At 52.9% G+C, this 12,938-nt stretch overlaps 1 protein-coding gene across 1 annotated transcript in view; it reads left to right on the forward strand.

The window, feature by feature from the left end:
* The window catches only part of TAF4 (TATA-box binding protein associated factor 4), a 90,810-nt gene that overhangs the window by 50,430 nt on the left and 27,442 nt on the right, over nucleotides 1-12,938 (forward strand). The window contains exons 4-11 of the mRNA XM_008021752.3: nucleotides 2,509-2,628; nucleotides 3,450-3,572; nucleotides 4,981-5,070; nucleotides 5,856-6,104; nucleotides 8,726-8,873; nucleotides 9,334-9,448; nucleotides 11,943-12,112; nucleotides 12,407-12,537. Coding sequence (XP_008019943.3) covers nucleotides 2,509-2,628; nucleotides 3,450-3,572; nucleotides 4,981-5,070; nucleotides 5,856-6,104; nucleotides 8,726-8,873; nucleotides 9,334-9,448; nucleotides 11,943-12,112; nucleotides 12,407-12,537 — 1,146 coding nt within the window. The remainder of the gene's footprint in view (nucleotides 1-2,508; nucleotides 2,629-3,449; nucleotides 3,573-4,980; nucleotides 5,071-5,855; nucleotides 6,105-8,725; nucleotides 8,874-9,333; nucleotides 9,449-11,942; nucleotides 12,113-12,406; nucleotides 12,538-12,938) is intronic.

The raw sequence follows: 12,938 nt of genomic DNA on the forward strand, positions 1-12,938 counted from the left end.
AGGTTCTCTTGAAGAAAGTGCTTTTTCTTTGACCACCAACATGGGATAAGTCAGGATTTCTTTTTTTTTTTTTTTAGTCACACAGAATTTAACACCAGCAGCACTGTTCAAGCTTTCCACCATGTTGGAAGCTTTAAAACTATGTGCTTACTAATACTTGATCATAAGGCATGTCTGAAGCAGAAGCAGCCTGCGGTGAGGACAGTGTGTGTGCACACGTGGCCTTGTGTGTAACCATGGGGATGGCAGCTGTCGCTGAGATGAATGTGGCCGAGGCGTCATTCTCACTGTTGCAGGCACATGGACTGTAATTTTCACCGCACCCTGGGAAGCAGATGAGATCGCTGCTTTCATCTCGTGATGCGGCGCTTATGTTGAGGCGAGGGAGGTTCTGGGACTCACTCCTGGCCATGCCGCCTGCAGGGTGCCTGCCACGCCATGCTGCCACCTGCCACTCACGTCCCGTTCCGTAGTGAGAGCATAGTTCCAGAAGGGTTCTGCACCCACCCAGGTGGCCGCTGGTTTCTAGAACATCGTTTTCATCTGCGGAGGGGGGCGTGTCCCGGAGCAGGTGCTAGCCCCTCTCCTAGTGGTGCTGATGCTCCTAACAGCTCAGCCTTTGGCCTGCAGAGCCCAGAAGGGTTTGTGTGCAGGCCAGGCTGTTCTGGAGGGGGTGGCGGAGGTGCGTGGAGGGAAAGGGGCTGGCTGGTCAGATGCACCTGGTGAGGGAAGCAGCCTTCTCTGGGCAGTCAGCAGGAAGCAGCTGGGAGAAAAGTGGTTCAGGGGTTTTTCTTGGTCTGGTATCTGTGAGCGTCCGTGGATGCATAGGTCTCTGTGGTGTTGGTCACTGCCAGTGAAGCACCTGCGGTGAACCAGGCCTGGATGTGCTGCTGACGGATCCAGAGTCCTTGCCTTAGTGCTACAGACCCTGCTGCCATTGCTCAGTGGTGAAACGGAGGCTGAGCCCCGGGGGTGTGGACTTCAGGGGCAACTTCCCCCCACCCCGGCTCTTCCACCCTCACGGGATCATGTCCCGGCTGGCTGCAGCTGCAGTGGGTGAAAGCGGGTGGAAGGGCGGTTCGGTACCAGGGAGACGTGTGCTGGCCTTTGGTGCAGGTCCTGCCCTCGGTGTTTTCCCTGAAGGAGTTTGCTCAGTCCTGTGCTCTGATTGGTGCGTCTGGATTTTTGGGTACGGTGACTTTTCTGAGAAGGTAGTGAAGCTTATGGTTAAGTTTTTGCATTATACTTAGTGGCAGACACGATCTGGATATCATCTGGGTGAAATATGTGTTCACAGGAGCAGAAGTAAGTGTGAGGAGTCAGTTCTGATGGGAAAGAAAACTCGCAAAAGATGAGATGGGTCCTGGGCACTCCTGGGGTCCGGAAGCAGCAGCTTGGTGTGTCGTTTTACGTTTTCTTCCCTGGAGGTTTTTATTTGATGTTTTTCAGTTAAAAAAAATCCATGCTTATTGTTACAAGTGAAAAGATACACAGACTTAGAAACAGCCCGTCCGCCCTGCTGTCTCCTCACAGCCCTTCCGCACCCCTCTGGAAGCAGGGTTGTGGGGTTGTTCAGAGCTGCTTCCTGCGTGCTGACGGGGCTGCACCCACCTTGCCACGGGGAGGGAGCTGCGCTCGCTGCTCTGGAGCCATTCTTAGGCTTACACTGCCCCCTGCTTTCAGAAGCTGCAAAGGAGTGTTTAAAAAGTTGGAGAGAGAGAATGTTGACGACTAGATTTATACATTGGAAAAGTACTAGTTTAAAATATCAGTAAACATTTGCATTCTGATTATTCATGTAGAATGGAAATGTTAGGAATTGAGTACGGGCCACCGAGTTGTCTGAGCTACCTTTTGGTGTCTGGCTGTTCATTTGCTTAGCAAAGCAGCCGCTCCTTTCTGACAGTTTGACACTGATGACCCATCCTTCATTGCTCGAATCTGCTCTGAAAACTCCCCTTTGTGGGAGGCTTCTTGTTGACACTCACTTTTGGGGAGTAAAGAAAGGTGGGTTTGGGTGATTGCAGGGAGCTGGGGACCCTCCCCTGCGAGAGGCTGTGGCTGTGGAGGCCTGACTGCCCTGTAGCCAGCCTCTGCATCTGGGAGGATGGAGCTTTCAGGAGCCGTTCTTCAGTTGTTTTGATTTCTGAGAGATGGGGATCTGGGTTGTCCGTTAGGATTATTTACTCTGGTCGCTATGTGCCTTTTTCCATGGACTTCTGAGGACTGGAGTCTCTGCAGTGCCTGGCTTTGTGAACGTCTGTTTTTGATGCAGGTGCAAATCATGCCTTCCTCAGGTGCTCAGGACTGCGGTCGTCAGGGCACAGGGCAGGCGTCCCAGCAGCACTCCCGTGTCCAGCTGACTGGCAGGTGTCCAGGGCCCTTGGCTTCCTGGGCGTCCTGGCCACCACAGGGAGGCTTGTTTTCTTTTTCTGGGCGTGAGGCTGGTCTTCCCCTCATTAGCTGGTAGCATGAGATGCGCTTACCTTGTGTTTTGGATTCTTGTAGCCTCAGCTCGTTCTGGGTGGCGCTGCCCAGACGGCTTCACTTGGGACGGCAACGGCTGTTCAGACGGGGACTCCTCAGCGCACGGTTCCAGGGGCAACCACCACTTCCTCAGCTGCCACGGTAAGAGCCGCTCCTTTCCGTGCCTTCAAAGACGGTCAGGCCCATGGCGCAGGTCAGAAAAGGCAGCCTTGAGACCTCCGGCCGGCTTCTGTCCCAGACCGCTCGCTGCCTGCTTCACAAAGTGGTGAACAGTCTGGGGCCCACGTGAGCGTGTGGGGCTCTGCTGCTTGAGGTGGGCCCTGAGGGCCTCAGACTGCAGAAGTCTGCAAACAGCAAAAGCCCAAACACGTGCCTTTGAAAAAGTCACTGGTAGACTGTCTCGTTCAGTCTGTAAAATGGCAGCACCACCCATTTGGACTGTCGCGTTCAGTCTATAAAATGGCGGCACCACCCGTTGGTACACGCGCAGTGTTGGCCTGTGGTGATGGACATCTGTGAACAGTGAGCCCCACTTGGCAACTTCTTGGGTTTCTTTGCTGCGCACTTTTCGTTGCTTTCATGTCTGCCTCCTATTTGTTTCCTTCTGTGTCCATTTGGATTGGCATAGGTTGTCCTTATGGTCAGCGACATTGCAGCAGGCATCTTCGCAGAGTCTCTTTTCACTTTTTTCATTATTTGCATAGCTACATTCCTAGACGTGGCCTTGCGGGACCGAGGGAGATGCTGACTTCGGTGGCCATGTGACTGATGTGGCTGGGCCGCCCCTCAGAGCACTGCCCAGGGTTCCACTCCCATCCACAGGCCAAGAGGTGGTGCATTTTCTTGAAGTTTAGAAGAGAATATATGTATCTCTTATACATATGCATATTTTATTAACCAAAGGCTATGACAAAAATCTGCCTTTTAAGATTTTTCACTTACGTCTTTTTACTTTAATCCAGGAAACTATGGAAAACGTGAAGAAATGTAAAAATTTCCTATCTACGTTAATAAAACTGGCTTCATCTGGCAAGCAGTCTACAGAGACAGCAGCTAATGTGAAAGAGCTCGTGCAGAATTTACTGGTGAGAAACCTTGACTTGACATTCCCTTTTCCCTAAGGCCTGTTGCATAGGACAGACACCTATTGCTGCTGTGACTTGTGCCTGGGAGGCCTGTGCCAGCAAAGGGAGAGCTCCTCTGGAAGGCTGCAGGCAGAGGGGAGGGGTGCACACCTGTCAGAGGTGTGTGTGGCCTAGCTGAGGAGACTCCTTCCTGGTGCTGGGTGTTCTGGGGCTGGTGCCTGGTGGTCTCCTGGGCTTTGCCATTTTCTGGTGCCTGTGTCCCTTGTCTGTGGCTCTCTTCTCCTCTGGCTGCCCCCACCATGCTGCACTCTGGCCAGGGTCCCTGGCAGCTCCCTTCTGGTCCTCTCCCCACTCCTGTGTGACCTCTTGTAAAATTCCCAGGTGTCCGCAGTCCCTGCTGGAACAGGCGTTCCGCACCCTGACCCAGCAGAAGCCCCCTCCCCGTGGAGCGGACCAGCTGAGGCACATTCGTGCTCCAGTGGCAGAGCCGTCCCCCCCACCCCTGCCCCCACCCCTTCCGAAACCTCTGTCGCAGTGAACAGCACTCTGTCTCCTGGCCAGAAGGTGGGAGGATTCCTGGCGGCCTCCCCTCTCCTTAACCCACAGTCCCAAGCTCTACATCTCTACTCATGGCCGAACTCTTGGCTCTCCACCTTGGCTCTCCCGACGGCTGTCTCATGGCTCAGGGGTATGCTGGCCTCAGTGGGATGGCCTGGGATCTGGAGTGGCCAGTCTTTCCGTGCCTTCTCCTTGCCCGCCTGACCGTGTCTTCCCGAGTCTCTCAGGGTTCAGTCCAGGCACCGCCTTCCCACCCTTGTCGCCTGTCTTCCCGACCTTTATGCCACGCTGGCCTCTGTTTCTGAAACAGAATCTGTCTCTCTTGCTCTGGGCTCCCCTTTATCTGACTGGGGACTCTGGGCACCCTGACTGCTTGCAGACAACAGTCTGCTCCTGAAGGTGCTGATGCCCTGACTGTCTGGATCCTGTCTGTGTGGCCCCTGGCACGCTGTGACCTCCTGTAGCACTGTGCTTGCAGGGCTGGCTTTGATAATGGAGTTACTTTTAGGCTGATCTGCCTCCTAGCAAAATGCCTGACACCGAATAGGTGCCTGGTAAACACTGAGTAAAGACTGGCATTGAGTAAGAGGCTTAGAAAAAGACGAGAAGTAGACAGGTGACCCTCCCAGGAGGAGATGTGGTCCGCAGCTGGCTGCACTGCGGTGTCCAGGGTGAGCGCCTGTCACACGTGTATCTGTGGAAGGTGTAGCACGCAGACTTTCCCATCTCCTCTGTCCAGTGAAACTCGGGGCGGAATCAGCCGTAAAATACAAGACCAGAGTGATGCGGGATTCAGAAGTGTGTGTGGAATCTCATTCACCAGAATTTCAACATGGATTTTATTTTTAAGGATGGAAAAATCGAAGCAGAAGATTTCACAAGCAGGTTATACCGAGAACTTAATTCTTCACCTCAACCTTACCTTGTGCCTTTCCTGAAGGTAATTTCGAAGGCCCGGGTGCTTGATGAGCAGCAGGGCCAGGGAGGGGTGGGGCGCAGATGCTCCAAGTGCACAGGGTTGAGGGTGCTCCAGGCACAGAGGGTGCACAGCGCCTGTGCTCCCTGCGGGGGTGGGGCCGGGGACTCAGTGCCTGGGGACAGAATGTTAGGTGTTTTTCTGTAAAGCAGGAGCTCCCCTGACACTGTGGCCTTGTGGTTCTGTTGTGCGCAAGGTGGTGAGAAGGGCGCGTGCTTCCTGAAACTGAGGGGAACAGGGAATTGGGGTAGTGTTTGCAAAGCTGGATAGGACCAAGGGTTTCAACAGTGTCAGGCTGTCTGTTGGATAATCATTGGTATCAGCACATTTTAAAATTTAATACGTATATTTGTACATATTTATGAGGTGCATGTAATGTTTTGTTACATTCATAGAATCAGGGTATGTGGGGTCTATCACTTTGAGTACTTATTTCCATGTGTTGGGAACATTCAGAATCTTCTCTTCCCGTGATGTTAAAATATTTTAAAAAGTATTTTAAAAATATGGCTCTTTTTGTTTGTTTTCTTAAACACATTTTGGACATTTGCTATCAGGAAAAATCCCGCCTAGTGGGAGGGCGGGATGGGATCCTGGCCCCTGACATCCAGACGTGCTGCTGTGAGGGCCAACATCCGTCTTATTTAACTCAAAAATTTTCTGTAAAAGTTGATATTTCTGAATTTTTAAGCAAGGAAAACTGACGCATGAACAACCCCCTGACCCCTCATGTCTGTCTTTCCACCCAGAGGAGCTTACCCGCCTTGAGACAGCTGACTCCCGACTCCGCGGCCTTCATCCAGCAGAGCCAGCAGCAGCCGCCACCACCCGCCTCGCAGGCCACCACTGCGCTCACGGCTGTGGTGCTGAGTAGCTCAGTCCAGCGCACGGCCGGGAAGACGGCGGCCACCGTGACCAGTGCCCTCCAGCCCCCTGTGCTCAGCCTCACGCAGCCCACGCAGGTCGGCGTCGGCAAGCAGGGGCAACCCACACCGCTGGTATGGAAGAGGCACCTTACTAGTCCACACAGCCCACCGTGCCTCTGCTCCCTCCAGCTTCTTAGATAAATTGGCCACGGTTCAGAAACCTTTTCCAAGCATGCAGGAAGGCTCCTGCTAGAGGAAGCTTAGGCATTACCTTAGTTAAAATAGAAATCAGGGTTGAGGCCCTGGGATTTTGTATTTTGTCTCAGTAAAATGAAATAGTTGAGCTGGCTTTGAACCACCGGCACGTCCGCGCCTTGTCTTGTCTAGGGGTGTTACTGGTGTAAACGATGCAGTGTGTTTTTAGAGGATCTTGTAGCTAGATGTTCTCTTGGGTTAGGAGCAGCGGTCCAAGCGTAAGACACGGGCACCCGCGTGGGACAGGTGGGCAGGAGACTGGAGACAGGGTAGCAGCTCACAGCGCAGGGTAGATTTAGGGGGGTCCCGGGAGGCAAAGCTGCGGCTGCTCGTAGCGGTTCATTTATGTGCAATTGGGATCTGGCTTTCTTGGTTTTGTAGTCATGACGTTTGCTCTGCAGCTAGAGAAAGGACGTCTTTGCCAGAAGAGTTACATTTCGGGCACATTCCCTTTCATGGGCAGAGGGAATTCACCAAACGTAGAAGGGCAGTTTTAAAAAAATGTCAGCGGGGTTTCTTCCTCTAAAGACAGCTTAAAAAACACAATGGTGCGGGCTCCCTCATCTTGAGCCGGTATGTGTTCTGATGGTGCACACGTCAGAACCAGCTGGGTGAGGAGTATCCATTGGGGAGCTGGCTCTCGTGCTCTGTTCAAGTTGCATTTGTTTTTGTCTTGATTAGTAGCGAGAACAGGGCAAAATGGCATGGAGGGAAGGTGTCCCTTATAAAGGCCAGGGAAGCATGGCCACTGGGAAGGGCTGAGCTCCTGTGTAAAGAGAGGGCTTCCTTGCCTGCCTTTTGACTCCAGAGGGGAAGAGATGTGCTGCGCCCCTTGCTTCAGTGTAGTGTAAGGATACAACTTCCCTATTCCCTAGTCAGTGGAGCTAGTTCACCCAAAAGGTGGGTTCTATTTAAGCAGGGACAGTCTGTGGGCAGTCATTTTCTTGCCAGGTGTTGACCTCTGGTGCTTAGTCACAGACGAGCAGCATGAGTGTTTTTAGAATTAGATGCTGTGTTCGGCAGCAGGATCACCTCTGCATATTGCTTCCATGGGCTCCTCCTGACCATGTGTGGAGTCTGCAGAGCGCAGTCGGTGGGATCCAGGGCATCCGATCCATTGCCTGCACCTTGAAGCCTGTGGAGGCAGAACCCAGGCTTCTCCCTGATTTGATGGCAGGCTGCCCACACCGCGGGGCCTGGCCCGGGCATTTGATGGCAGGTTCCCTACACCGCAGGGCCTGGCCCGAGCATTTGACAGCAGGTGGCCTGAGCTGCCTGAGGCTCTTCCTGTTCAGTGTGGGTGTTCCTGTTTTATTGAAGAAGTGTTTGCATTATAGGCCGCTTTCCCAGGCCCCCACACATATTCTGCAGCATGGAGTTTACCTGCCAGGGCACCTTTGCAAACGGTAGCAACTAAATTCTGAAACACCTGGACCCAGAGGTTTAGGGCCAGGCCTTATGGACTTGAGCACTGGCTTTTGACAGGGATGCCAGTGTCCTGGGGACAGGGCCGCAGCACAGGCCGTGGCCACTGCTGCCAGGTTTTGGATCTCTGCCGTGTGCTGGAGGTGAGAATGAGAGGCAGGATGACAGCAGAGCTGGGCAGAGCCTACCGTGAGGGACCCAGCAGGGTCTGGGTGGACAGAGCTGGCCCTGCTGGGGGCAGTGGGTGGAGGCCCTTGAGGGCCAAGTTCAGGCAAGGCTTAGGAACTCTAACCCCACTCTAGTAGAAAAGCCCTCAGCCGTCTTATAGAAAATTCAGAAAGGGAGCTGGGTTTGGTGGCTCATGCCTGTAATTCATCACTTTGGGAGGTCAAGGTGGGAGGATTGCTTGAGCCTAGGAGTTCAAGACCAGCCTGGCCAACATGGTGAAACCCCATCTCTACGAAAAAATACAAAAATTAGCCGGACATGGTGGTGGGCGCCTATGGTCATAGCTGCTCAGGAAGCTGAGGTGGAGGATCGCTTTAGCCTGAAAGGCAGAGGTTGCAGTGAACTGAGATCATGTCACTGCACTCCAGCCTGGGAGAGAGAGTGAGACTTGTCTAAAAAAAAAAAAAAAAAGAAAATTCAGAGGAGGTAAAACCACTTGACCTGTAGCCACCAGGCAACAGTGTCACCTCTGCTAATATTTGGGGGGTAATGGTCCGCCCCATCCTGGGTTGCTGAGGTCAGCAGGCATCACTTTGCCACCCGCCCCCTCCAGGCCCTGACCGGTGCCCAGGGGCAGCTTCTAGGCAGCAGATCTGCTCCTGCTTGCCCCTTCTGTGCCCACATGGGTACCCCTTGCCCACGTCCTGCCCTGGTCTGGCCGAGTCAATGCCCAGAGCATGGTCCTGTAGCCTGCTGGGGTTGAGCCGCACACGGGGTCTTCCCAGGACTTCTCACTGAGGGTGTGGGGTACAACGGAAGGAAAGGGAGGAACCTCCTGCTAGGGACCGAGTGGCCCCCTGGCCCTCAGGGAGCATGCTCACCGTTCTCTGCTGGCTCTGCCTCAGGTGATCCAGCAGCCTCCGAAGCCAGGAGCCCTGATCCGGCCTCCGCAGGTGACGTTGACGCAGACACCCATGGTCGCCCTGCGGCAGCCTCACAACCGGATCATGCTCACCACGCCTCAGCAGATCCAGCTGAACCCGCTGCAGCCAGGTGAGGGCCTCGTGGGCCCCTGGCCACTCAAGACCAAGGGCTGCTCCCAGAGCCAGCTGCCACTGGGCTTTTGTTTAATTGTGGTAAAATGTACATTATATAAAATTGGCCATTATGAGTATCTAGTTCAGTGGCATTAATTTCATTTACTGTGTTGTGTAACCATCACCACTGTCAGTATGATTTTAAATGTTACTTACATATTTACCATGGTTAGCTTCTTTATCTGTAATTATTCTTGCACTTTAAAAACCTTGATGAAATACAGGAAAATAAATGCTTGAGAAGTACAGCTTACACGTTGTACTGTAATTTAGAGTTATTAATCTGAAGTTTTTGGAAACTTTCTTGTAGCTAATCAGGAGAGTGGTAGCTGTGCCCCTGGGCCTGTAAAGCACCAGAGCACATAGTTGATCTAATAAAAGCCTTGTGTGGTTTCCACTGTGTGTTTGTTTTGTAGTCCCTGTGGTGAAACCCGCTGTGTTACCTGGAACCAAAGCCCTTTCCGCTGTCTCGGCACAAGCAGCTGCTGCACAGAAAAATAAACTCAAGGAGCCTGGGGGAGGTTCGTTTCGGTAAGGAATGGGCCTGTGTACATTGCAGGAGTGTGGCCAGAGCAGAGAAGAGTCCAGAGTCCGTGCTGCTGCATTCCCGCCCATGGGTCTTTCCCACATGGCCCTGGTGGCCAGGGGCTCTGAGGCTGCTGCTTCACACTCACTTTGACCTCACGTCGCTCACTTTGACCTCACGTCGCTCACTTTGACCTCATGTTCACACAAGTATGTTTTCCCATAGAGTTGACTCAAAGAGGTTTTGCTTCATGCACATAGCCAGAAAGCGAATCAACTGTGTTTTTATATGAACTAATAGGAAATTCATTTTTTAATATAGCATAGTATTTTGAGTTCATTGCATTCATAGTATAAAATGCTTCACTTTCCATGTATTCAACTTCAGAACTCTCAGAAAAGCTGTACCGGGGCAGGCGCAGTGGCTCATGCTTATAGTCCCAGCACTATAGGAGGCTGAAGTGGGAGGATCGCTTGAGCCGGGGAGTTTGAGACCAGCCTGCGCAACATAGTGAAACCTTACTCAACAACAACAGAAAAATAAAAAATTAGCCAGGCTTGGTGGTGTGCGCCTGTGTGCCTAGCTACTTGGGAGGCTGAGGCAGGAGGATCACTGCTGGCCAAGAGTTAAGTGTTAACAGTGAGCTATGGTTTTACCACTATATGCCAGCCTCGGTGACAGAGTGAGACCCTGTTTCTAGGAAAAGAAATGCTGCTTTGCCTGGGCCTCCTGGAAAGCAGCTGGTCTTAGCATCGCCGTCAGTCAGGGAGGTGCTTATGGGACCTGAGCAATGGGAGAGGCTTGGAGTGATCTCTGTTGTGATCAAGGGGTGGTGGAGTTGTGTGTATTTCAGGAAGTCTTTCTATGCGTTTTCCCTTTCCCAGACACTTCATCGAACCTAAAGGCATCAGGCAGGGCATAGCAGGCCTGGGGAGTAGCTGTGGCCTGAGCCAGAGTCCAAGCCCAAGCAGGGAGAGATGGCCAGCATGCCTGGGCCCAGCGGGAGGCTGATACCTCAGTGAGGAGGGAGGACACTTAGGGACATACACGGGTGAAAGAATCAAGGCTACGGGAAGCCTTGGTGTTTTGCTGTCAAGGAGTCAGCGACCTGGCAGAAGGGATAAAGGAGAACGATCCCTGTGGGCTGGCTCAGGATTGGAATCCTGATACAAGCCACTGGGTTTCAGTGTGTGTCGGCAGGCATGGATAGCCATAGGTCTTGCCATAAGTTTCTAGCTTTGTCCACTGCTGGGTCCTGGGAACAGTAACGCCCCAGTAGCACTGAGCACACCTAGTGCTCAGATGTCGTCTTCTAAAAACCATTTTCCACTAAAATGACAAGGGCTCCTGAGAGAAAAGACTGATTGCAGGGCTGGAAATACAAGATGAGCAGAGACCGTCCTGTGTTAGAGAGCAGTGGACATGGGCATGACCTGGATGTGGATGTCAGCAGAGTGGCCTCCGTCCCACGGCTGGGTCCTACAGCCGGAGCCCTAAGCTGTGCAGCCCTGTCACAGTCCGTGGACTGCCCGGGACGCCAGGCCGTGGCCAGACCCTGAGTGAGCACGTGGAGCCTGTAGGAGGACTGGGTGTGAGAACTGCTGTGGAGCAGCTCCCCGGGACACAGCGACCCCGGGAGATGGCAGGCAGGCCCCCGGCCTCGCGTTCAGAGCCCACTGCTGGAGGCGGCAAGTGGAGGCTGCGTGCATGTGGAATTCCCAGCAGGACTCTTAGCCCGTGTCTCCCCATGAGGGGGTTGAAGTCAGCCTGGAAGAGGATGTTCTGCACACAGCTGGCCTGTGCCTTCCAGGTGTCAGGGGCAACCCAGGAGTCAGGAGAGGCTGAGGAACCTTCCAGCTCGAGGAGCCGGACAAGATGTGGCAGCTGCAGGCCGCTGGGATTGGGATGTGGACTGTCCTGCAGGGAGAGGCGCTGCTGGGACCAGGGCCCATGGGGACGGGCCTGGGGAGGGGTCCTTCATCATGGCCTGGTCTCAATGGCACCCTGCTTCTGGAGGGGACGCCCTGGTCTGTAGGAAACGTACGCAGAATGTTCTGGGTGGAGGAGAGTCAGGTTAGCAACTTCTAGGTGATTCAAGAAGAAATTGTGTGTACTCTTCTTCCAACTTTTCTGAGCCTTTAAGAAGAATTTAATGCTGCCTCTGGCTTTGAAAAGCTTTGCATGGATCAGACCCCCAGAAGTCCCTGTGCTGCTCCCGGCTCTGCTTTCTCTGGACTCGAGTCCCCTGCGCATCTGTGTGTAGATTAACCTGGCACCAGTTCACAGCTCTCCTTCCGCAGAACGGTCAGGCTTTCCAGGAAAGCAGCGAGGCACCCTCTTTGCTGTGGCAGATGCAGCAGGTGCAGGCACTTGGGAAGACAGAGGCCTGGCCTTGGCGCGGCCTTGCCTTCCACGTGGGGTTTCCTGCCTTTACCACCCCAGCCCTCCTCCCAGTGAATTCCTTGTACAGTTAAAACGATCTTTCCTTCTTTCCTCAAGGGACGATGATGACATTAATGATGTTGCATCAATGGCTGGAGTAAACCTGTCAGAAGAAAGTGCGAGAATATTAGCCACCAACTCTGAATTGGTGGGTACGCTAACGCGGTCCTGTAAAGATGAAACCTTCCTCCTCCAAGCGCCTTTGCAGAGAAGAATATTAGAAATAGGTACGTTGGTGTTTTATCCCTGACTCCTTATTAAACAGCAGCGCTGTTGGAGCATGGAGCTTCAGGTGAGCACACCTGATACCTGGTCATGTGTTTTGTCTGAGTTTGTGATTTCCACATGGTTGCTGGTGGTGGTTCTTGGGTAAAGTGTGGGTACCACTGCCTTCCACCCACCAGCCTGTCTGGGCTGCCCTTGGGTTGTATAAAAGCAGTAACTGCCGGATGAGAGATTAGCCATAAAGAAAGAACTGTGCTTAATGATTTTAAAATCTGTTTTTATTGCCTGACCTTTAGGTAAAAAACATGGTATAACGGAATTACATCCAGATGTAGTAAGTTATGTATCACATGCCACGCAACAAAGGCTACAGAATCTTGTAGAGAAAATATCAGAAACGGCTCAGCAGAAGAACTTTTCTTACAAGGTAACAGGCTGTTTGCCTAGGAGAGTGTCTTTCTGTTGTTGACCCCCACTCTGCTGGCTGGAAGCCTCCTCCCCACATCCAGGCAGAGGGCGGTGGGTTCCAAGTGCCCCCATGTTCCTTTTGAATGTGTTTTAGATTTCTTACAGGACTAGATTTTGGGACGACTTCTTTTTGAGACAGGGTCTCACTCTGTCGCTCAGGCTGGAGTGCGGTGGCACAATCTCGGCTCACTGCAGCCTCCACCTCCTGGGTTCAAGTGATTCTTGTGCCTTAGCCTCTCAAGTAGCTGGGATTACAGGCACACACCACCACACCCAACTAATTTTTGTGTTTTTAATAAAAGAGACAGGGACTCGCGATGTAGCCCAGGCTGGTCCTGAACTTGCCTCAAGTGATCCTCC

The sequence above is a fragment of the Chlorocebus sabaeus genome, chromosome 2, assembly GCF_047675955.1.
Source record: "Chlorocebus sabaeus isolate Y175 chromosome 2, mChlSab1.0.hap1, whole genome shotgun sequence".
Classification (NCBI taxonomy): Eukaryota; Metazoa; Chordata; class Mammalia; order Primates; family Cercopithecidae; genus Chlorocebus; species Chlorocebus sabaeus.